Here is a 26617-nt window from a genome sequence, read left to right as displayed (position 1 = left end):
GAAGATGAAGGACAAGAGGAATCTGAATGAACAGGACTTTCTAAGTTTCCCCCAATTTACCGCTCTTAGCTCATATCCTTTGTCCTACCATATTTTTCCACAACTTTCCACTCTTCATCAAACCTAATATAAAAATGCTATTTCTTCAGGTCTTCATTTCCTTCTGAAGGCTCCCATGTCATGTAAAACCTATATTAAATTTGAATGCTTTTCTCTTATTAATCTATGTATTAATCCCTAATTAATCTAACAGGGGACCTAGTAAAGAACTTAGAAAGGTAGAAGAAAAAGATATTTTTTCTCCTCTACAGAGCAAAAGCAATCTACTAAATAAATTGGTAAAATATAAGTCAGGAAATGTTAAAGCCACTTTCAATAAACTTTTTTAAAACTTTGCATCAGGAAACACATGTTAGCTTCAGCACATCTAACTATTTAATATAGCTCCCAGAAAAGATATCACGATTCACTCTGACAACTCCTGAAGGAACAAAGACTGGAAAAGGCAAGATTAACGACTGCGACTTGTGTTCTGCCCTGTTCAGTACCAGTTATTACAAGAGAAGTTGAATCTGATCATTTTTAATTTTGTTGGCTTGACACTGAGGCCAAAAGTAAAAAGAACAGAAAAAGTTGACAGGCCAAAATAGAAACCAATCTTTGCTTGTTCAACAAACAATTAGAGCCAACCATCAGCTCTTTTAGAGTTTAATAGTTGGAAGAGGTTTTATGTAACTAATCTCAAAGAACATTGTCCTACCTTACAGAGTTCTTATGCCAAAGGAAATTGTAGTACCTGTAATGAAATACTTGCTTATTAAGTGTTTACTAGGTCAATAAGCAAAGAAATAGCAATTGAAAAGGTATATTTTAAAAAATAAAATACCTGATTATTCATAAAGTATCCTTTATAGTATTTTCAGAATAATGTAGCATTTTATTTCTTCTTAAAAATTCATTTTAATTGGTTAGAGATTAGAAGGCAGAAAAAAATTTCATATTTACTCATTTGAAATTATACAGTACTAGATAATTAAATCAGAATCTACCAAAATTCAACCAAATTAATCTACACTGTAATTAATAATTTGTGCACATCATAAAAACAAAATCAAGGGAATTAATATGAAATATAATAGTGATTTAAATTCTTTAGCAAGCTATAATTTGGTAACAATGACTAAGATTATCCATAATAAAAAATAATAAATATACAACTTTAAAAGAAAAATGATCTCTAAATCTTACATTTTTTCATGATTTTCAATATTTTTGTTGTTCCTCAGCAAAGACCTCGTCATCACTCCTTCCATAGATGGTATTCTTTTGGTGGGGATACTGCCTGCTTTGCTGTCTTCTCTTTTCTGGCCTTCTACTTTTTCCTGATTTCTTTTCTTGGTATCTTCACATAAGGAGAGGTTGGTTGATGGGAAGTGACTAGTGCCAGAGTCCACTTGTTTCTCAGAAATATCTGGTGAGTCTGGTTTCTGTTCATTTGCATAGGAGTGGAGGATTCTACTTTGCAGGATGCCATCGCTGTTGGTAGGTGCCAGATGATTTTGCTGGGCTTCTGATTCATCTTTCTTGGTGATACTTACATCTCCATGTTCATGTGCATATCGATATTCATTACTAAGTGCCATCAATTTCTTAAAATAATGGCAGAGATTTTCTGCTGCATCCAAGGTGAGTATATTTCTGAGCAAATAAATAATAAAGGACATTTAATAGGAAGAATTATATCAGCAAATATTAAAACTTGTAGAGGTTTTGAAAATTTCCATGTGTACCCTGACATAAACATTAAACTTTACTATTGCATTCATTAGAAAGTTATTTCTGGTTGTTTATATAAAAATTGATCTCATTTCTAACAAAATTTTAAAATATTTGTTGAGTTAATTTTAATCTGTTAATCCAGACAAAAATGTCTGGAAGTTTTAGGACCATTTTTATTCAAGGCATTTTTGGTACAAATGAATGAGAAAAATCCATGTTTTTACTACCATAAACACAAGAAATCATGGCTGCCTAAATTTGGAGAAGTTATTTATGAAACAAAGTTGAAAGTACTTTCTACATTGACTCTTGCCATGCAAAATATTTATATTGGACTTTTAAACAAAGAACTTATATTATGGGAAAGTTTTTATTCCCATTTTTCTCTGAAAAAAGAATCAATTGCAAAGAGAATTAAAATATTTTAAGATATAAATGCCTGTGATTCTCTCGAAAAATTGCTGGATTTCTATCTTATTGAGGTTAGGACTTGTCTACTTAAACTTTCGGGTTTGTCAGATTTGAGGCTCTCAATTGTAAATGTAAAGGGCTTTGCACCTGTATGAGCCTTATTCACGGCTACATTTTATTTATCTTCCTTTATTTCCATTTTATTAGTTTTTAAATTTTACTTCAAATTTATATTTTCTGACTATATTTAATATACAGACACAAGTTACCTTCAATTTTTTCTGAAACAATGCAGAATATAAATAAATACAAAATCATTTAATCATGCCAAATGAAATGAAAGTTAAAATTATTTCCTAAAATGTAGAATTAGACAGTTCTTATGTTTACAAAACTAATTATTAGACATTAGGATAGGCCCATCCAATATATGTTTGATATTTTGTATTTCATTCATTTTGTTGGCTAATAATGCAAAAGAGGTTCAGTTCAATATTAGGATGTCAAATGTTTATGGTTATGTGTTGAATTCAGTAGCATCTATGATTAAACATATAAAATATAGTCTATTTTCCATTTTCAATGCTAAAATAAACCTTAAATTGCAATGACGATAAATTGTCCAAAGGAATTCAGAAATGTAAATTTCAACATGAGGGTTGTCAAGGGTCACCTTTACATAAAAAAATTGTTCATTACCATACATATACAAGGAGATAGCAGTTTAGATTTGCAAAGAGGTAAATGTAAACAACCTTAGTATTGTTGAAAGTAAACACTATCTATAACAATTTGAATTTTCTTTTCTTCTTCTCCCCAAAGCCCCCCAGTACATAGTTGTATATTCTAGTTGTAGGTCCTTCTGATTCTGCTATGTAGGACACCGCCTCACCATGGCTTGATGAGCAGTGCTACGTCTGCGCCCAGGATCTGAACCAGAGAAATCCTTAGCTGCCCAAGCAGAGCATGCAAATTCAACTACTCAGCCACGGGGCCGGCTCCTAATTGGAATTATTTTTAAAGCTATGAGATTTATTTATAACCTGAATACACTATATTCAAAAACATTTAAATAGAAAAACTAACTCTTACAAAGGATGAGCATGTATGAAAGCACAAATAGCAATAATTTAAGTTTGTAATTCAGTAATTAAGTGTAGACATTTGGAAGCACATATTACTGTTCCAGTTATAATGCAAAGTCATCATAAGTGAAATATGAAATAATTTTCCTTTTTCATCTGTATTTTCAGAAGCAATACAAATTAGAAAATATAGTTACAGAAACATCAATTGTAATTGATTCATAGTAATGCATTCAGAATTGGAGGTGGGGAATGGGAAGTTCTCTTTCTTTGGTAATTTATTTATTTATTTTTGGTGAGGAACATAAGGCCTGAGCTAACATCTGTTGCCAATCTTCCTCTTTTTTCTTGGGGAAGATTGCTGCTGAGTTAACATCTGTGCCAATCTTCTCTTATTTTGTGTGGGACGCCCACCACAGCATGGCATGATGAGAGGTGCACAGGTCTGTGCCCAACATCTGAAACTGCAAACCCTGGGCTGCCAAACTGGAGCACATGAACTTAACCACTACACAACCAGGCTGGCCCCTTTCTTTGATAATTTTTTAGGACTCTACTCTCAGCTTTTGTCCTTTGAATGTGTGCATGTGTTGACTGCTTTTCTCTACTGGGCCCTCATAATAATTTAATATATAAATATAACATATGTGTAATATGATACTTTATATATAATAAATATTGTATGTACTATATAACTTGCCATGCTTTATTTGTATCTGTTTATTTATATAATTTTCTCTTATGCTAATCTGCGAATTCTTTGAGGGTAAAGTGTAATACTTAGTTTATTGTGTGTTTTGCCCACAATAATTGTTGAATAAATTTATGACTGAATAATTGAATGACTGAATGAATGAATGAATGTTTGCATCTTGTCTTGAAGCCATCTTCATGCTTTCATTTATTTTATGCAATATTTTAACTTTCTACTTATGTTGAAAATACATATTAATATATTTCAAACAATAAAAAGATGATGCCCAGAAGTTTTTCTAAAGGGAGAATATCCCTAAAACACATTGTTCTAATCTAAAAAAGTATGATTGTAGTAATCAGAATATTTTTTAAACATATATAAATTGCATTACATATTTTCATTATGATAAGGGGACGATAACAGTCTTACCCTTTTCCAGTAATATAGTTTTCAGTTAATAAATTGAGTTCTCTAATCTGGGACTGACAAAGTACCAGGAAATGTCCTAATTCTAGTTGACAGTGTTCTTCAGTGGGGCTTTCCAAATAAGAGTTTAGCATTTCACCATTGAGGATTCTTAGAGCAGGTAACATTTTAAGTAGAGAATGCCTATTGAAAACAAGAAAAAAAATTAATAATATGGAAAAGGAGAGTTTATATATAAAATAACCATATGTCTATTACTTAAGGACAGAGTATATCTCAGAAACTGCTTTTGATTTTGTAGAGAAAATGACACTATTACATTTGTTAAAGAAATGTACGGTATCACGTCATGTACAAAATAAGTTTTAGAGTTCTGGACATAAATTTAATGATTTTCTTCTGAAACGCAAATGGAAAATTCAAGCAGTTGCAACTTGGTCTGGGATAAATAAAAGGCTGCATTATGAGAAGAATAATATCAGATATACTCCTTTAAAAAGAAGATAATTGAAATAATCTTACTAAAAGTTGCTGTTTATTTCAGAAATAGACATGAATTCTGACTGTTTCTCTTAGTAAAATATAGCGAGAGTAAGACTAAAACAAGAGGGGTGAGATTACCCTGTTTTTCATGATGTGGAAAAATCTAAAATTATGATATTTTTCCTTGAATTTTGCTAATAATTATAATTATTGAGAATCGTCAAGATGTGAGCCAAAGTCTATATCAATTTAAAAGACAAATGCTGTGAAAAACTGGGTCAGACAGCAAGAGCTGTCCACAAACCCTGGCGATTTAGAAGTAATTCCCAAGCCTTTCATAACGAGAGAGCAGTTCTCTTTCAAAAGGCTATACTGATGGTCACAGAATCAAAATGGACTTCCTGAATGAGTAAAACTCTTTAGTTAAAAATTAACAGTTGCTATGAGGAAAACTACAAAACTCTGACCAAAGATATCAAAAAAGACTGAACAAATGGAAGGATGTTCCATGAAGACATTTTCATGGGTAAGAAGATTCAATATTGTCAAGAAATCAGTTCTTCCCAACTTGATCTATATCAGCAAGATATTTTGTGGATATTAACAAACTGACTCTAAAGTTTATATGAAGAGGTAAAAGACCCAGAAAAGCCAACTCAATATTGAAGGAGAAGAACAAAGATGGAGGACTAATACCACCTGACTTCAAGATTAACTATGAAGCTACCGTAATCAAGACAGCATGGTATTGGCAAAAGAAATAGACCTACACAAATACAGTAAACTGATCTTTGACAAAGGAGCAAATGAAATACAACGGAGAAAAGACAAAAGGTGGAATAACTGGACCATCCAAATGCAAAAAGATGAATCTGGACACAGACCTTATACCATCCACAAAAATTAACGCAAAATGGATCACAGATCTAAAAGTAAAATGCAAGTCGCTAAAACTCCTAGAAGATAACATAGGAGAAAATCTAGACCTTGATTATAGTGATGGCTTTTTAGATACAACACCAAAGACAATCCATGAAAGAAATAATTGATAAGCTGGACTTCATTAAAATAAAAAAATTTCTGCTCTGAGAAAGACACTGTCAAGAGAATGAGATGATAAGGCATACACTGAAAGAAAATATTTGCCAAAGACACATCTGATAAAAGACTGTTATCCAAATTATACAAAGAACTCTTAAAAACTAAACAATAAGAAAATGAATGTCCTGATTAAAAAATGAGCCAAAGACCTTAAAAGACATCTCCCCAAAGAAGATAGAAAGATGGCAAATAAGCATATGAAATACATTCAATATCATATGTCATTAGGGAATTGCAAATTAAAACAACAATGAGATTCCACCACCTACCTATTAGAACGGCCCAAATTCAAAGCACTGATAACACCAAACACTGGTGAACATGTGGAGAAACAATAATTCTCATTAAGTGCTGGTGGAAATACAAAATGATACAGCCACTTTGGAAGACAGCTTGGTGGTTTCTTACAAAACTAAACATATTTTACCACTTGATCCAGCAATCAGACTCCTTGGTATTTACCCAAACAAATTAAAACTATGTCTGCACAAAAGACTGCACACAGATGTTTATAGCAACTTTATTTGTACTTGCCAAAAGTTGAAAGCCTCCAAGATGCCCTTTGGTAAATGAATAAACAAACTGCGATACATCTGAACAATGGAATATTACTTAACATTAAAAAGAAATGAGCTCTTAAGCCATGAACAGACATGAAGGAACCTTAAATGTAGTGTTACTAAGTGAAAGAAACCAGTCTGAAAAGACTATGTACTATATGATTCCAACGATGTTACATTCTGGAGAAAAGTGAAACTATAGAGACACAAAGATCAACGGTCGCCAAGGGTTCAGGCAGAGAGAGGGATGAATAGGCGAAGCATAGAGGATCTTTAGGGCAGTGAAACTATTCTGTATAATACTACATGTGGATACATATCATTACACATTCCTCAAAACCTATAGAATGTAGAACACCAAGAGTGAACTCTAATGTTAAGAAGCAGGTAAAAAGTATTAGGCTTTGTTAATAAAAAGTTTAAGGTAATTAAGAAGATTTGGGTCCATATATCTTGAACCTTTTTCATAGTCTTGAAGCTAGCAATGTTTGCCAACTCATAAACTACCTACTACATTTACTACAAAGGGTTAAATAAATGGTATATATCATGTTTCTGGTTGGATTCATTTTAAGTTATGGTTCAAAAGCAGGATGTTATATTAAGATAATAACTATTCATCACAGGTGATGAGGCAATCAGAGGTATTCACCACAGAGGTATGACATTAAATATAACATGAAATCTTTGGCTGAGGCAGTCATCAAAGCAAGGAAAGGTTACTCTCTGAAATTGAGGCTGGTAATAATCAAAATACAGTGAAGAGATTAACTATCTGTATTCCACCCTACCAAATTGTTTATTACATTACTAAGAAAGCTACACTGTATTCTTTGTAATGTCAAAATAACTTATTCAGTAATAATTATATACTGTCAGGTATGAAATAATGATGCTTTTGAGATGTGATAATAAAGGATGTTGAAAGTTAAGACTGTATTGGTGTTCATCCAAGTTAAAAAAGCAGATGCTCTAATTCTATTACTGATCCTGTTTCTTTGGATTAAATTTCCTAAATTATAGATGAGTAAATACAAGCCTTCAATAACTTGATGAAAATCGCCCTTGAGAATAACCAACAGTTCTAATTCTCTGGGTAGCAAGCAAATTTCTATCTCATACCTTGGTGTCTAGAGTGGACCTGACCAGCAGGAGAAATGAGGTGTACCACTGACAGGCTGTAGACTTTGAAATAAGTACATCTTATAAGGAAAATGAATAAAGCAGACTTTCTTATTATAAGTCAGATTCCTTAGAAGTTAGGTAAAACTTATTTTTCTTTTCTTCTAGAGTATAATCATTTCTGGTTAAACAAAAACGGCAAGCCATTGGATGTACAAAACATTTCACCTGGATCCCAGACCCACAGCAGTATTGCAGGTGCAATAGCACCTATGACATACTCTTGAGCTGCCATCTTTCAGTCTCATTTTGGTTAAATGAGGAGGTGTCAACAAAAGGAAGGCAATACTCATGCTGCTAACATGAGAACCACAGGGAACATATGCATCCTTTATCTTAGTTACTCTCTAAATCTATTGCAATGGGAATTCAAGGATCACCCTCGCAGGGTGATGGTTCTGAAAAGATTGTCCTTGAATGATTCCATCAGTGGTACCTGAGATGCTTTTTAAAATACGGTCTTCAGCTACACCAAAGATCTCTACTGGTGGGTTCAGAGAAATCCGTGTTTTTAAAATAGAGCCTTTCTTGTGATCTTAAAGGATAAGAACGACTGCATTGGGAAGAAAAATAGGCTATGACACATTATACTAAAATCAGAGATGCTCAGGTTTAAAAACCTTTAAAAACTCTAAAATTCTTATCATTTGCAAATTGTCTTAAATTTTCAGAAAAATATATGTCACTTGGAAATTTATAGCATGCCCTATATATCAACGATGGCAGAAGAATTTGCCAAAATAAGAGATATTGTGGGCCTGGGCAGTTATATTCCAGCGATCTATTCATGGGTTAACGTTGCCATTGGTTTTACATAAATGGTATAAAATTTTCTTAGAAAAGTATTCCTGTAACACTAAAATTAGAAAGTACATATCAAATATATAGAGAAACCAGCTTTCTATTCAGAAATAATTGACGACAAGATGAACATCTATTTTCACCAAATAATCTAATATAATCCTAGAGGCAAGAATATAAGAATTTGCTTTATTAGATTAATGGACAGATCAATATTTTACCACAAATATTTTACTTAATATAATAGGTGTTTATTCTCCAGACAACCAAAATAAGTAAAAATAAATAATTTCATAGATGACAGGGGACATTAGGTTTGTTTCCAGGTATTACAACTGGCATTATGTGGAAGTTGTTCAGATCCTAACTGACAATAGATCAGCAAGGGGGAAAATGATAATTTTATCATCAAATAGTATATTTTGGACATGGCTATTGATATAGATTCCATTAAGTTCAATATTTTAGCTACAGACAATAATTCTAGAGAATTTGGCTCAACAGGGCTTGAATTTTTACTTTGGAATATTTTGATGTCAGATTCATCACCTTTATATAAAAAAAATTCCCAAAAGTTTATTTTAGTCAGAATATTTTTAACCTCTTTTGGATGTAAAAATTTAGTTTGCTTGGATCTTCAACAGTATGACAATATTTTGAAATTTGTTATTTATACAATAAATATCCAGATTGGAGTTAGTGTTTTATTTTAAAGATCTTGTCTTTAAATTTTTTTTTTTAAGCAACAGTTCTCAGATCTGTGTAAGTCAGTAACGCATGGATTGGCCTTAAGTTCAAGTGTAGCCTTATAAAAGTCTATGATGAATGTGTTAGAAAGTGCTGTAACAAGTTGATTCATGTTGGAAATGAAGTATAAGAATACTGTGAGATCTCAATATTAGTTTTTCCAGCTGGGCTCCTCCTAGTCAAGGACTAAATCAATATTTCATTTAGTAAAAACTTCCTTGTGAATATTCTGTCACTTAAGAAGCTCTATTAATCATTAATGAATGAAACACTTTCCCAAAGGAGATTCCAAACTGAGTTTGTGGATTAAGTTTTAAAAAGAGATTTTTTAGTACATCAGTTTTGTTCATGTTATCACTGGCTAGACATGAAAGTAAGAAGCCAATTGGGAAAATCTATAACTAATCCCTTTGTTGGTATCAAGGGGTTATGTAAAGTTCACTGGAACACACTGCTTAAAGTTTGAGTTTATCCTTTATTAACAAATCCATATTTTATGGATTACTAGATTTTAAATCCTTTAGATAAATGAGTCTCTTCTTAAAATTATGAAAGTTGTATTAAGCTAACTGACCTAAGTGAAATTTGATAGGTAACATTTTCAAGGTTCTATTACTCTAGTTCAGAAAAGTTCATTAAAACTTTTAGAAATTATAATAGCTAAATAATTGTACATATTTATAATATAAATACCACCTATTTTCTCTCAGTATTATTTGTAATTAAATGTTTTCTTTAAAACGAAGTATATTACTTAGTAAGTGTAGTAAAAGGTGAATATTTATCGTTATATATTTATATTAGTTTAATATATTTTACCACAAGCCTATTTTATTCAACAAAATGAGTGTTTATACTCGAAACAAACAAAATAATGAAAAACAAATAAACTCAAAGATTATTCAGAACGTAGGTTTGTTTCTAGTTGTTGCAACTGGCAACGTGGCAGCTGTTCGAATGGAAACTGATGCTGGATCAGCAAGAGAATTCATGTTCTACTTGCCCAACACCTAATAGAATAATTATTGCCCCTAAAGAGCTTGCTCTGAATATGAACTGACTATTTTATTTGTCATCATAGACTTGGTCTATACAGTTACTTGGGAAAATAAAGATATCTATCTAAAAACAGCCCATCAGATATTTTCTTTATAAATAATATCACCTGCCAAGTACAGTCTTTTTGACATAATTATACTCTTCTTTTTGTATGGTAAATTTCACTCTGAGATCTGGCTCCTAGATATGTGGGCCCAAAACTTGGGATTAGTACTTTAAATCCCAAAGTAAGAGAAGCACAGCCCCAGAAATTGAGCCAATGCATCTGGTTGGGGACCTTGACTGCTTCTATTCCAGATGAGGGAGTCCACCCAGCCGGCAAGAAGTCTAGAAACATATTTAGATGGCTTCTTCACATATACACAAAATTTTTAAATAGTTGCAATTTCTGATCCCCTATGATTTGACTAACTAACAGTTGATATTTCCTATAATAATTTGTCATAATATCATTTTCTCAGGACACTTGGAGTATCTGATAAACACTATCATTCCCTAGAAGTCTGAGGACTCCTGTTTTAGAATTCCCGATATTGATAATTACTGCAAATCAACAATAATATCAATTGTCAATTTATAGAGAATAACATTTTCAATCACTAAAATAAAATTAAATAAATTCAATAGAAAAATTAAAGGGGCTGAAACATGCATTTTTTCAAGCTTTTACACATTATAATGTAATTAAATTCTGTAACGTATTCCTTCAACAAATAATTTTGGGTGTCTACTACTTACAAGGGATAGAAGTATATATATACTTTCAGTTCTGAACTAGAAGGATCTGTACTATAATCTAGGGCCACTCCTACTACTTAACTTTAGCCCTTTTTAATGCCTGAACTCTCGTTTAGTTTGGCCACTTTTCCCTAATCTCTTATCACTTTGCTTCTGAAAACAATATTCCCCAAACACTATTTTCCTTTTCACACAACTATTTAAAATTTCTCCATAGCTCTTTAAAAAGAGTGGCTAACATTTATTAAGTGTGCTATGTGAGAGGCACTCCTATGCAATGCTTTCATGTAGTTTCCTCAACTACAAAGCGGGGATACTAGGCAGCAATTTCATCAGGCATATCGTGAGGATTAAATGAGAACAATGCTTGGAACAAAGTAAACACTATACCACTGTTTGCTATCATTATTAGTTTTCATGGTTACCATTTTTTTACATACATTTTCTATACCTAACAAGATTATAAAAATGACTTGAAATCATGGGTTACATTGAATTTCTTTTATGATATTCAATATGTTAGGACACTGGTTGCATATAGCAAGCATAGAGTAAATACTTGGTGACTGAGTAAGAACCAATATATAGTCTGGTTAGCCTAGTACTGGAAAATAGTAGATTTTTGTGTGCTTACTATGTTCCAGAAATTTTCTCAACAAAATATGTGTATTATCCCATTCAATTCTCATAATTATCCCATAAGCTAGGTACTATTGTTATCTTCATTTTGCCAATGAGGATTCAGAGACATAGGAAAGTTAAGTTATTTGCCCAGGATCACACAATATAGGGCAGGAGTAGGATGTCCTTGTTTAAAAAACAGTGATTTCCAAACTTTAGTGTGCGCTGAATCACCCAAAGGGCTTGTTAAAACACAGATTACTGGGCACCATCCCCTAGTCTCTGATTCAGTGGGTCTGGACAGTGGCCAAGATTTTGCAATTCTAACAAGTTTCCAGGTGATGGTGGAGTGCTGGTCTGAAGATAGACCTCTGAGAACCACTGCACTGAGTTATATTCTTTCCTCTATGCTACACAGCTTAAATTGCACTTGGAAAAAGATGTTTCTAAACAAGAAGTTGACAAGTCCTATCCTAAAACATGTGGAAACATACCAGGTTACCTTAAAAAACAATGTAATATTAGGAATTTATGTGGAAACTGAGTTTTGAAGATAAAAGAAAGAAAAATAGACTTTCAGGCAAAGATAATAACTCTTCTGTGATACATAAGTTATCAACTAGTAGCAAATCACACAGGTGTTTGACTTGTAAAAATGCTGCTATTTTCTTAACCAAAGACGAAATAACAAATTCAGGAAACCAATACATCTGTAAAGAGTGTCAGAGGTATGCAGAGGCCTCAGACAAGGGAGGAAAAAGAGAGTACTTCCTAGACTCTTATCTTATTCTACAGGTAGATTAAGTCAGATATAGGAATTTCAAACATAACTAGATCATTGATTCTTCTGTAATAAATCTTATTTTCCTCTGAAGTGATCAGCACCAGGATCTTCCTGGTTATGGCCACACATCAGAGAGAAACCAAATCAGGACAAAGAGTCAAGTGCTTCTGACCTATGATCAGGTGTCACAACAACCTTTTTTTCAATTATTCATTCTTCTTTGTCTACATTTGTTCATAAATGTTGTATTTTCACTACCTGGTCAAATTGAGAAGACTTGCTGACTTGCTCCAAACTCTAAGGATCCTGAAATAGATTTTTCCTACCTGAATTTTAACAAATGTTTGCCTTTCCTTACACTTAGCATGTTGCCAAACTCACCTACCTTGATAAACCCATGACCTAACATGATACAAATGTCAAATGTACAATAAATCACATCAAACCATGTAACAAATGCATGCTGCTAGATATAAAAAGAGACAAGAGTTTAGGACAGAATCATCATCAGTACCATAAAATTCCAAAGTGGACATATGCAAAGTCTTTCAGTATTCTGGGATGTAATTCACCTGGACCTGGGTAAATAAGTAAAGATTTGAGGATGTGTGAGAGAAAATCACTTACGGCCCAGGGAAAGATCCAGTGGAAAGTGAAAGGCAGGAAAATTACAGGAATTTACATAGGGCTGGGAATAATTCTCATCAGCCCAAGTTGAAAGGATACATATAAGAGGCATCAGGGAGAATACTCAGAAAGTTGGCACCATAGTAGTGGGGCTAAATTAGCACTAGTCTAAAGATTTCTTTGGGACTTCTCTAATAGAACTTAAGAGCAATCTTTGAAAGCATCTCATTAATTCTAAGTAACTTAGCTGCTGCACAAAAGAAACAAAATAGATGTTATTTAAAGGAAAAAACAAAATTAAGAAATCAGCGATATAAAATTTAAAATGTCCAGAATACAATCAAAATGACCAGGCATGCACGAAGCAGGGAAATATGACCCAGAATCAGAAAAAAATAATAATAAAAATAGATTTCAAAATGATAGAGATGATGGAACTAGTAGACAAGGATGTTAAAATAGCTATTATACACAGTCTTCATATGTTCAAGACGATTTAGGAAAACATGAGCACAAACAGGAGAGAAATTGCAAATGTCAAGAAAAAAGACATAAATAAAACTTCTGGAGATGAAAAACACAATATCTAAAATCTAAACTGAAAAATAGTCTGGATAGGATTAACATCAGAGTAGATACATAAAAAGAAAATAGAGCACTTGAAGACATAGCAATAACTATTAAGAGTGAAATACAGGCAGAAAAAAGTGTAATAAACGTAAGAACAGAGCAATAGAGATTTCTGGGATATATCAAGGTCTAATATTGGTGAAATTGGACTCCTAGCAGGATAAGATAGGAAGGAAGCAGAAAAAACATTTGAAAAATAATGTTCCCCAAATTTCTAAATTTTATAGAACTATAACTCTATCAGATCCAAGGGGTTCTATAAATCCTAAGCAGAGTAAATCCATATAAAACCACACCAAGCACATCATAATCAAATTGCTGAAAACCATTGACAAAGAGGAAATATTAAAAGTATCCAGAGACAGAGGAATGAAGACAAGAATATCAGCAGACTGATCAGAACCAACAAGAACCATAAGACAGTGGAAAGACATTTTAAAGTACTGAGAGAGGAGATTGACTGCAAAGGGGCATGAAGTAATTTTGTGAAGTAATGAAAATGTTCAGTATCTTGATTATGGGGGCTTTACAAAATATTTACACCCACAAACAAAACAGATGAGGTTTATTACATGTAAATTATCTCAAAAAACCTGATTATAAAAAAAGATGTTGGTCAATTTGGGGAAAACAGTGTTAGCATAATATGAGCGATTCAGATTAGAGAAACTTTTTTAAAGAAGAAAATTCATTTTAAAAAGTTACGAAATGTCTTTCTTCATTTACACCTAGGTCCTGCAAAATTCCAAAGAGAGGCATGAATTCACACATGCTTATAACACATACTTTAACAGACACCAACTTTCCCTTTTAGGAAAATAAAACAAAATCAAATTACTGGCACAAAGAAAATAATTTTAAGTAGAAACCTATGTGATTTAGATGACTTGTAAAAATTATTTCCGAAGAAATGTCTTTTCTATAAACACAAAAGTCAAGTTAACAACATACTAAAATTGTCACATAATCAATGGTATGGATCAGAATTATCATTCAAATTTGCATTAGTTCATGTGTATCCAATAAAATATTTTAGGCTGAAGATTTTTTTTCTTTAAAGATTGGCACCTGAGCTAACAACTGTTGCCATACTTCGCTTTTCTTTTCTTTCTGCTTTGTTCTCCCCAAATCCCCCCTGTACATAGTTGTATATTTTTTTAGTTGTAGGTCCTTCTAGTTGTGGCATGTAGGACACCACCTCAGCATGGCCTGATGAGCAGTGCCATGTCCACACCCAGGATCCGAACCAGTGAAACCCTGGGCCACTGCAGTGGAATGGTTGAACTTAACCTCTCAGCCATGGGGTCAGCCCCTGAAGATATTTTTTAAACTATTTTTACAAAACTATTTTGTTTTTAATAGCTTTTAAATTATTTTTCATTAATTTTTTCCAAGCAATCAATATACACAGGACAATTTTCATCAAATTATATTTTCTGGGAGATCTCGTCAAGATGGTAGTATAGGCAGACCCTGAACTCACCACCTCCCACAAACACAACCAGGTTACAACTATCCTTGGAAAAATTACCCCGGAGAGAGAACTGAAAACTGGATAAAAAGAACCCCCACAACAAGGGACAGTCCTGACTGAGGCGGAAGAGGCAGAAATTCCTTCTGGAGAGGAAAAACCCATCTTTGCGAGCTGCAGACCTTCACAGCTGGCCGAGCGGGAGCCACCGGAAGATACGCAGCCCTCCCTGGAGGAGTGAGGTCATGAGGGGGGCCCATTACTACTAGAAGCATCCTTCAGACTCAACACAACTGAGATGAGTGTCCCACTATCTGGCTTTGCTGGCAGTTAACTGCAATGGGGGATACCCCCAGAAAAGCTGTTGGAGGAAAGCTGTAAAAACCTAGCTCTTGAAGAGCCAACACACAAACTCACCCATCTCAGAGAGCAACCTAAAATCACCAAAAAGACAGCTGCAGTCCTTTGGTGAAAAGAGACTTATCTGGTAGGCTCTGGGTGCATCTCAGTTAGAGGTAAGACCTCTCCAGAGACTGAGACTTTGGTGGTGGCCATTTTTGTGACCTAGTACATGCGTGCTGACACAGATGCTGGCAGACACCACTGAAGTTCTTCCCCTGGCCTGATAGTCCAGGGATCTGCCACACCCACTAGAGTGCAGATTTAATCCAGTTCAGCCAGGGCAGGAAGCCTGCCCTAAAGACTGGCCCCACCCAACAGTAAGCCCTCAGGCTACTTGTCAGCCTGCATAGACTGGGTGCCTTGATCCTCTACAAGAAGGCGATTGTGTCCACCTCTGTGGGGCAGGGCCTGTGTGAGGACCAGGTGAACTGTGGGGGGCATTGGTGAAGAGGTTGGGGCCTCTGCAGTGGGGCAACTGGGTACACTCCAGAGGGTCAGGAAGTGTGCACAGTCTAGGGCTGTGTTGACAGTGTGTGTGGACCTGTGGGGGGTGGGGCTTATCAGTGGCAAAAGACCTGTGCTTCACAATAAGCCACAAAGAGGATTGACTCCATCTTCCAAAGTCTGAAACAACTGGGTGCTCCTGTGCCTAGGGCCAGCCCCACCCAGCTGCAATCCTAAGAGAGCTGACAACAGTCTTGCAGGCCTGAGGCCTACAGCAACCGTAAGCCCCTGAGCCTAGCAACCAGTTACACTGTGTACATACTCAATTAACAGGAAAACTGCAACAGGAGTGTGCCACTAGACCTTGCAGCTGATGGTGCTGGGGTTCCCCAAACACAATTTACAAACAGCCAGCCAGGGAGGGAAAGACTAGATTCCCTGGGTACCTGCGGTAACAGCAACCCTGCCACAGCAGAAGGACACAGAGGCCCACACAGGGGTCACTTCTGGATCATCTGGACTGGTGATGAGAGGGAAGCACACTGCTGAGCCTCAAAAGGCATCTCTTACATAAGGCCACTTCTCAAAGCTCAGGAGACAAGGCTGACTCATCTAATACACAGATATAAGAACAGAGAAAGAGGCAAAATGAGGAGGCAAAGAAAGACATTTCAAGCAAGGGAACAGGACAAAACCCCAGAAAAAGGACTAAATGAAACAGAAGTTAGCAATTTACCTGACAAAGAGTTCAAACAAAAACTCATAAGGATGCTCACTGATATTGGGAGAAGACTGGATATACACAGTGAGAACATCAACAAAGAATTGGAAAATATAAAAAAGAACCAATCAGAAATGAAGACTACAATACTGGAAATGAAAACTTCACTAGAAGGACTCAATAGCAGAGTAGATGATACAGAAGAACACAGCAGTGAGCTGGAAGAAAAACTAGAGGACATCACCATGCTGAACAGATAGAAAAAAGAGACCGAATGAGAACAGTCTAAGGGAACTCTGGGACAATATCAAGTGCACTAACAATCATATTATAGGTGTCCCAGAAGGAGAAGAGAAAGACAAAAGGGCAGAGAATCTATTTGAAGAAATAATAGTTGAAAACTTTCTTAACCTAAGGAAGGAAAAAGACATCCAAGTACAGGAAGCACAGAGAACACCAAAGAAGATGAACACCAAGAGCCCAACACCAAGATACATTATAATTAAAATGTCCAAAATTAAAGATAAACAGAGAATCCTAAAAGAAGCAAGAGAAAGGCAACAAGTGACATATAAACGAAAGTCCATATAGCTATCAGTGGACTTCTCAGCCAAAACCCTACAGGCTAGAAGACAGTGGTGTGGACATATAAAGTGCTGAGAGGAAAAAACCTACAGCCAAGAATACTCTATCCAGCAAGGTTATCTTTCAGAATGGAAGGAGAGATACAGAGCTTCCAAGACAAGCAAAAATTAAAGGAGCTTATCACCAAGAAACCAGTTCTACAAGAAATACTGAAGGGACTTATTATTTAAGTGGGAAAGAGAAGACCGCAAATAGGGATAAGAAAATTATCAAAAAAAACAAAAACAAAAAAATAGGCAATAAAATCACTGGTAAAGGCAAAAATATAGTAAAGGTAGCAGATCAACCACCTATGAAGATGATATATAGGTTGAAAGACAAAGGGACTAAAATTACCTATTACAATAAGAGGGTAATGGATAGACACACACAAAACAAAAGATTAAATATGATTTCAAAAACATAAAATGTGGGAGGAGGGGATTAAAAGAGTAGAACTTTTAGAAAGAGGTCAAGCTAAAGAGACTATCAACTCAATAAATATTGCTATATATGTAGAATATTATATAGGAAATTCATGGTAATCACAAACCAGAAACTATAATATGTAAACAAAGAAGTAAGAAGAAGGAAATCAAGCATATTACTAAAGGAAGCCATCAAACCACAAGGGAAGAGAGCAAGTGAAGAAGAAAGGAACAAAGAAGAACTACTAAGACACCCAGAAAAAAAAAGTAACAAAATGGCAATAAATACACTTTTATCAATAGCTACTTTAAATGTCAATGGACTAAATGCTCCAATCAAATGCCATAGGGTGGCCAAATGGATAAAAAAACAAGATGCATATATATGCTGTATACAAGAGACACACTTCAGACCTAAAGATACTCACAAACCGAAAGTGAAAGGATGGAAAAAGATATTCCATGCAAATGACAAAGAAAAGCAAGTGGGGGTAGCAATACTTATATCAGACAAAATAGACTTTAAAACAAAAACTGTAACAAGAGACAAAGAAGGACTCTACAGAACAATAAAAGGAACAATCCAACAAGAGGATATAACACTTATAAATATCTACACACCCAACATACGAGCACCTAAATATATAAAGCAATTACTAACAGACATAAAAGGAGAAATAGACAGTAACACAATAATAGTAGGGAATTTTAACATTCCACTTACACCAATGGACAGATTCATCTAAACAGATCAATGAGGAAACACTGGCCTTAAACGACACATTAGATGAGATGGACTAGTAGATATATATAGAACATTCCACCAAAAAACGACAGAATACACATTCTTTTCAAATTCACATGGAACATTCTCCAGGACTGATCACATATTAGGCCACAAAACAAGTCTCAATAAGCTTAAGAAGATCGAAATAACACCAAGCATCTTTTCTAACCACAAAGGTATGAAACTAGAAATCAACTATAGGAAGAAAATGAGAAAAGCCGCAAAAATGTGGAGATTGAACAAAATGCTACTGAACAATGATTGGGTCAAAAAAGAAATCAAAGGAGAAACAAAAAAATACCTAGAGACAAATGAAAATGAAAATATGACATGCCAAAATCTATGGGATACAGCAAAAGCAGTTCTAAGAGGAAAGTTTATAGCAATTCAGGCCTATCACAACAAACAAGAAAAATCCCAAATAAAAAATCTAACAGTGCACCTAAAGGAACTGGAAAAAGAAGAATAAACAAAGCCCAAAATTAGCAGAAGGAAGGAAATAATAAAAATCAGAGCAGAAGTAAATGAAATAAAGACTAAAAAAACAATAGAAAAATTAATGAAACTAAGAGCTGGTTCTTTGAAAAGGTAAACAAAATTGACAAACCTTTAGCTAGACTCACCAAGAAAAAAAGAAAGAAGTCTCAAATAATACAATCAGAAAGGAAAGAGGAGAAACGACAACAGACACCTCAGAAATACAAAAGATTATAAGAGAATACTATGAAAAGCTATATGCCAACAAATTGGATAATCTAGAAGAAATGGATAAATTCTCAGAATAATACAACCTTCCAAAACTTGATCAATAAGAAGCAGATAATTTGAATAGACCAATCACCAGTAAGGCGATCAAAACAGTAATCAAAAACCTCCCAAAAAATAAATGTCCAGGACCAGATGGCTTCCCTGGAGAATTCTACCAAACATTCAAAGAAGATGTAATACCTATCCTTCTCAAACTCTTCCAAAAAACTGAAGAGGAGGGCAGCCTTCCTAACTCATTCTATGAAGCCAACATTATCCTGATACCAAAACCAGACAAGGACAACACAAAAAAAGAAAATTGCAGGCCAACATCACTTATGAACATCGATGCAAAAATCCTCAACAAAATACTAGCAAATTGCATACAACAATACATTAAAAGATCATACATCATGATCAAGTGGGTTTCATTCCAGGGATGCAGGGATGGTTCAACATCCACAAATCTATCAACATGAAACACCACATTAACAAAATGAAGAATAAAAATCACGTGAGCATCTCAATAGATGCAGAGAAAGCATTTGACAAGATGCAGCATTCATTTATGATGAAAACTCTAAATAAAATGGGTATAGAAGGAAAATACCTCAAGATAATAAAGGCCACATATGACAAACCCACAGCAAATATCATTCTCAATGGAGAAAAACTGAAAGCTATCCCTCTAAGAACAGGAACCAGACAAGGATGCTCACTTTCACCACTCTTATTTAACATAGTATTGGAAGTCCTAGCCAGAGTAATCAGGCATGAAAAAGAAATAAAATGGATCCAAATTGGAAAAGATGAAATGAAACTGTCACTATTTGCAGATGATATGACTTTGTATGTAGAAAACCCTAGAGAATCCACTAGAAAACTTTTAGAAATAATAAATGAATACAGTCAAGTTGCAGGATATAAAACCAACATACAAAAATCAGTTGTGTTTCTATACACTAATAACAAAGTAGCAGAAAGAGAAATTAAGAATACAATCCCATTTACAAGTGCAACAAAAAGAATAAAATACCTAGGAATAAACTTAATGAAAGAGGTGAAAGATCTGTACACTGAAAACTATAAAACATTGTTGAAAGAAATTGAAGAAGACACAAAGAAATGGAAAGATATTCCGTACTCTTGGATGGGAAGAACTAACATAGTTAAAATATCCATACTTCCTAAAGCAATCTATAGATTCAATGCAATCCCTATCAAAGTTCCAACAACATTTTTCACAGATATAGAACAAAGAATCCTAAAATTTATATGGAACAATAATGACTGCAAATAGCCAAAGGAATCCTGAGGGAAGAGAACAAAGCTGGAGGTATCACACTCCCTGATTTCAAAATATACTACAAAGACACAGTAACCAAAATATCATGGTACTCGCACAAATATAGACACATAGATCAATGGAACAGAATCGAGAGCCCAGAAATAAACCCACACATTTATGGACAGCTAATATTCGACAAGGGAGCCAAGAGCATACGATGGAGAAAGGGGAGTCTCTTCAATAAATGGTGTTGGGAAAACTGGACAGCCACATGCAAAAGAAAGAAAGTAGACCATCATCTTACACCGTGCACAAAAAACAACTCAAAATGGATTAAAGACTTGAGTGTAACACCCGAAACCATTAAACTTCTAGAAGAAAACATAGGCAGAATGCTTTTGACATAGGTCTTAGCAGCATATTTTCAAGTACCATGTCTGACCAGGCAAGGGAAACAAAAGAAAAAATATACGAATGGTACTACATCAAACTAAAAAGCTTCTGCACAGCAAAGGAAACCATCAACAAAACAAAAAGACAACCTAACAATTGGGAGAAGATATTTGCAAACCCTATATCAGATAAGGGATTAATAACCAAAATATACAAAGAACTCATAAGTCTCAACAACAAAAACAACCAACAACCCAATTAAAAAATGAGCAAAAGATCTGAACAGAGACTTCTCCAAAGAAGATATATGGATGGCCAACAGTTACATGAAAACATGTTCAACATCATTAACTATCAGGGAAATGCAAATCAAAACTACAATGAGGTATCACCTCTCTCCAATCAGAATGGCTATAATTAACAAGACAGGAAACAACAAGTGTTGGAGAGGATGTGGGGAGAAGGGAACACTTGTTCACTGCTGGTGGCAGTGCAAACTGGTGTAGCTGCTATGGAAAGCTATATGGAGCATCCTCAGAAATTAAGAATAGATCTACCATGTGATCCAGCTATTCCACCGCTGGGTATTTATGCAAAGAACTTGAAAACACAAATGCATAAAGATATATGCACCCCTATGTTTATTGCAGCATTATCCACAATAGCCAAGACTTGGAAGCAACCTAGGTGCCCATCAAGGGATGAATGGATAAAGAAGATGTGGTATATATACACAATGGAATACTACTCAGCCATAAGACAGGATGAAATCCAGCCACTTGTAACAACATGGATAGAGCTTGAGGGAATTATGCTGAGTGAAACAAGTCAGAGGGAGAAAGTCAAATACCATATGATCTCACTCATAAGCAGAAGATAAAAACAATGACAAACAAACACATAGCAACAGAGATTAGACTGGTGGTTACCAGAGGGGAAGTGGGGAGGGAGGAGGGCAAAAGGGGTGATTAGGCACACATGTGTGGTGGTGGATTATGATTAGTCTGTGGGTGGTGGACATGATGTAATCTACACAGATTGGAAATATATTATGACGTACATCTGAAAGTTATATAAGGTTATCATCTAATATTACTGCTATAAAAACAAAAATTAAAATTAAAAATATATAAATAAATAAAATGGAAAAAAATTGTTTTCTGCAACTATAATAAAGTATGCACATATGGTACAACAATATTTCTTTACCTCGAGTTTATCTCCTGAAGAAGTGGGTTTCCAGTGAGAGATAATTCACGGAGAGAATAGCACGCATCAAACCACTTTATGGTACTTGTAAGATCTACAGAAAGTAAACAATAAAAATCACTATGAAAGGTATCACAGATAAAGAAAAATAATGTCAGTGACCATTTTATTTATTGGTTAGATATTAAAAAAAAGGAACAAAAGTTATTTATTCTGCAGAATATGATATGCTATTAAAAGGAGACTGTATTAAAAACACCAACTCTGCTGTCAGAATATTTATTTCTAGGATATAGCAGCTGTGTGAACTTATGCAAATCATACAGCTGCTTTACGATTGAGGTTCATATCTATCTCGCAGGGTGAAAATTAAATGAGATAATGTGTATAAAGGGCTTAGAACAGTTCATGCCAGATTATAAGCACAAAATCTGAAAAAGTGAAATCTAAAGTAATAGAATAGTAGTATAATTGAACATATCCCTAAATAGAATTACATGGATCTGTTATACCTTTAAAAGTTAAAATAGTAGGTCAATCTAAGGTACATTACAGATGAATTTATACTGGAATTGCCCTCCCACAGAAAACAATCATAAAAATGGACAATGTATAGGAAGTACCTATTTATAAGCCTGACTGAGATAAAAGAAACACACATGGTAAACCTCCAATCACAATGGCTTTCTGCCTGAGAGCAATTTATCACTTCAGAGCGGGAACGTGGAGACCCAAGTGTTTTTGCTGAGTGAGGAGGCAAAGATTAGAACTGAAGCTGGAATTTATGGCAAAAAGTATTGAGAAGAAGCTGTGTGTGTATATGTCGGGGGCGGGGAGAGTTGGCAGAAGAAGTTTATGTGAGGATTCCCTGCGGGTCCTTGAATAAGTGCTAGGTGTTACACCAGCAGGGCAAGAATCTGAAAAGCCTAGCAGAGATCCCTGCTGTAGGGCTAAGGCTGAATAATGACACTAAAGGTCATGCAGCAGTGAAAGACATTGGAGTTTCATCCCAGCCAGAATAAGATCTAATTGAGCATCTCAGAGATTGAGCTAAAATCCAGAAAGACTATGCATTAGGAGTGAAAGCAATGCCCTGGGGTAGGGGCATGCACTAAGACTTGAAAACTAAAATGACTTGTCTTAGGAGAGAATGAAATTAAGGCTGACAGAAACAAAATTATTCATCAATTATCCATCCAACTGCCTGCCAGAAGTAAACTTAACACCCTTTAAAAGGAAGACAACAATGTCCAGACTCAGTAAACTGTATTCTGTATAAGGTTCAACATATAGTTACAAATTACTAGACATATAAAAAATAGAAAAATATGATCTTATCATTAAGAGAAAAGCAGTTAATAGAAACACATCCCAAAGTGAGCCAAATGTAAATCAATTTTTTGACAAAGACACCAAAGTAATTCAATGATGATAAAAGCTTGTTCAACAAATGTTGCTGAACAACTGGATATCCCTATCAAAAACTGAACTCATCCCTTCACACCATTCAAAAAATTGATTTGAGACAGAGCACAGACCTAAAAGTACAAAACTTCTATAAGAAAGCAAGAGAAAATCCTGTTCTCAATCTGGAGGTAGAAAAACATTACAAAGGACACACAGAACAGTAACTATTAAAAAATGATAAATTAAGTTTCATCAAAATTGAAAACTTCTGCTCATCTGGATGCCATTAATACAATTAATAGATAAAAGAGGGACTGGGAGAAAATATTTACAAAGCATATCTGCCAAAGAATTTCATCCAGAATATATAAAGAATTTATACAAATAAATAAGAAAAAGACAACTAAATTTTAAAAATGGTTAAGACACTTGAACAGACACAAAAGAATATGCAGAAATCATCAATAAATCATGCAAAGAGGCTTAATATTATTATTCACCAGGGAAATCAAACTAAAATCATTATGAGATAACACAATGAAACACTAAACACCCTCTAGAACGGAGCAATCAGAACTCTCCTACATTGCTAGTGCAGATGTAAAACATTATGAGCATTTTGGAAAACAGTTTTTTCAGTTTTTTATAAAGTTAAGCATAGACCTACTCTATTATCCAGCAATTATACTCTTATATATTTACCCAAGAGAACTGAAAACATAGGTCCACAAAAGGATTTGTACCAGAAATTTCTATAGGAACTTTATAATGATAGTAGCTCAAAATTGCAAACAATTAAAATATCAATCAACAGGAGAATGTACAAATTGTGATATATTCATGAAATAGACTACACTTCAGAAAAAAAACCCTACTGATATGGTGGAATGTCACATGAATGCTGAGTAAAGAAAGCTAAAAGAGAACGTATTGTTTGATCTCATTAATATAAAGACGTAGAACAGTTTAACTTATCATGACAAATTTAGAACTGTGGTTGTCTCTATGAAGGAAGTGACTGGGAATGGGGATGGGGAAATTTTGGGGGGAGTTAGTCAACCAAATCAATTCATCATTCTTCAATTTAACAAACTTTTAATGGGTGCCTACTCTATACCTGTTAGGAGGCAACAAGTTAGACAAGTTTGTTTATTCATCCTCATTAGGCTATTTATTTCATAGGTAAAAGATACATGAATTTTAAATATAAATGTAATTGTGACATTTGCTCAGGTCTACCAGAAAGATATGGAAGTGTTCTGATTTTAAAAGTGGAAAGAAAATTTTGATTGAATTATTTCATCATGCTTTTGAAGGAGTTCAGAATACGCCACCCCAATATGCCATTCTGGCATATTGACGGTTTTAGTTAAAGGTGCTTAAAAAACACAGATGCAAGAACAACACTCTGACCTCCTTCTTCCTCTTAAAAGCAGGAGATGAAATTCCCATGTTAAAGATATCCTCCACATACCAGAAGACATTTTTTTTTAGGAAGATTGGCCCTGAGCTAACATCCGTGCCCATCTTCCTATATTTTATATGTGGGACGCCTGCCACAGCATGGCTTGCCAAGCTGCGCGTAGTTCCGCCTGGAATCTCAACTGGCGAACCCCGGGCCGCTGAAGCAGACAGCGCTAACTTAACCACTATGCCACTGGGTGGGACCCAGGAAGACATTCTTATCTCAAGGACAGGAAGTCAAGGCCAAGAGAAATGTATGCAAACTTGTTAAACTAACCTTTATTTCCTAGTCACTTGTACGTCCAATTAATTACCTTAGCCCAAGCTCCTTTGCCTTGTCATATTTTCACAATTTACTACTCTTTGTCCAACTCACTACATAAGTGTTCAATTCTAACTGCTTCCTGAGGTCTTTATTTTTCTTGTGAGAATTCCCGCATACATGTTAAAAAAAAAAATTAAAAACCTGTATTCTTTTCTTATGTTTGTCTTATTGTTATTTTAATTCTTAGGCCCGGCCTAAGACCCTAAGAGAGTAGAGGAGAAATTTTTCCTCCCTTACATCTTACTGTATAGATATTTTATTTGTGAATGCCATTAACACATTTACCCAAAACAACTTCTTACTATATTTAAAAAGTAAAATCAAAAGCCTATTATTTAAAAAAATTATGTATTATTCTAAACTTACCAGAGAGACAATTGTTGCTGACATCTAGTTTTTCCAAAGAAATAAAATGAAAAAGTGGTATGATTTTTGTTAAGCTGAAAACAAAAATAGAATATATAAAAATTTTAAATTAGAATGTCCTTAACACTATTGATGTAACTATATAATAATACATTTTTAGAACACAATTATAAAAGATAGGCAATTGTATGTAGTTATATATACAATTGTATTTGTACAATAAAATGCAATTATAGCAACATCTATTAACAGTACTTACTAAAAATGCAGTAATTCTAAAATTCTAAGTATTCTATAATGGAAGATTTATATGCATCTCTAAAGAGAAAGGAATTGCCAATTCCAATCAAATATCATGGACTTCAATGTGTACTCAGTCTTTAAATGAAAATAAGTAGATTTTCTGCTCTTACCGTTTTGTTTTGTCTTTGTGTAAGGCTAAATATACAGAGAATTTATATTGTCTGAGTATTTTTTTCTGGCTCACACATATAACAAGCCATTAAGTAATAAAAACATAAAATGTATTTATTCTCACTTTTTGACAGAATAACTGATTAACTAGTTTTGCTTTTTAATTAAAAAAATGTTTTATTCACTATATTGAAAGTATTACAAGTAGAAAGTTACACTGGGGTTATTTCTAAATTTGAAATATGCATCTGAGGAACACAATTATAGGAAATGTTTCATATCAATAGAATGGACTTAAATTTGGCAAAAATATATTAACATTTAAAATTAATATTCATTATTAATTCATGCATATCCAAATTCTAATAATAATGAACTTTGTACTTTTTAAAAGTT

General features: G+C 34.2%; 1 protein-coding gene across 16 annotated transcripts in view; it reads right to left on the bottom strand.

Moving 5' to 3' along the window:
- LRRIQ1 (leucine rich repeats and IQ motif containing 1) overlaps positions 1-26617 on the bottom strand; it is a 214433-nt gene that overhangs the window by 124631 nt on the left and 63185 nt on the right. For 9 of the 16 annotated variants that reach the window (XM_070600704.1, XM_070600707.1, XM_070600698.1 and 6 more), the window contains 5 exons: positions 25808-25881; positions 22246-22339; positions 4402-4581; positions 1249-1698; positions 761-796 (listed from right to left, as the gene is read on the bottom strand). In XM_070600704.1, the coding sequence (XP_070456805.1) occupies positions 761-796; positions 1249-1698; positions 4402-4581; positions 22246-22339; positions 25808-25881 (834 nt within the window). The remainder of the gene's footprint in view (positions 1-760; positions 797-1248; positions 1699-4401; positions 4582-22245; positions 22340-25807; positions 25882-26617) is intronic. The other 7 variants (XM_070600702.1, XM_070600693.1, XM_070600699.1 and 4 more) reach the window with 1 other exon arrangement.

Source organism: Equus przewalskii, chromosome 29, assembly GCF_037783145.1.
Source record: "Equus przewalskii isolate Varuska chromosome 29, EquPr2, whole genome shotgun sequence".
Lineage (NCBI taxonomy): Eukaryota > Metazoa > Chordata > Mammalia > Perissodactyla > Equidae > Equus > Equus przewalskii.
This window is presented reverse-complemented; position numbering and strand designations above follow the sequence as displayed.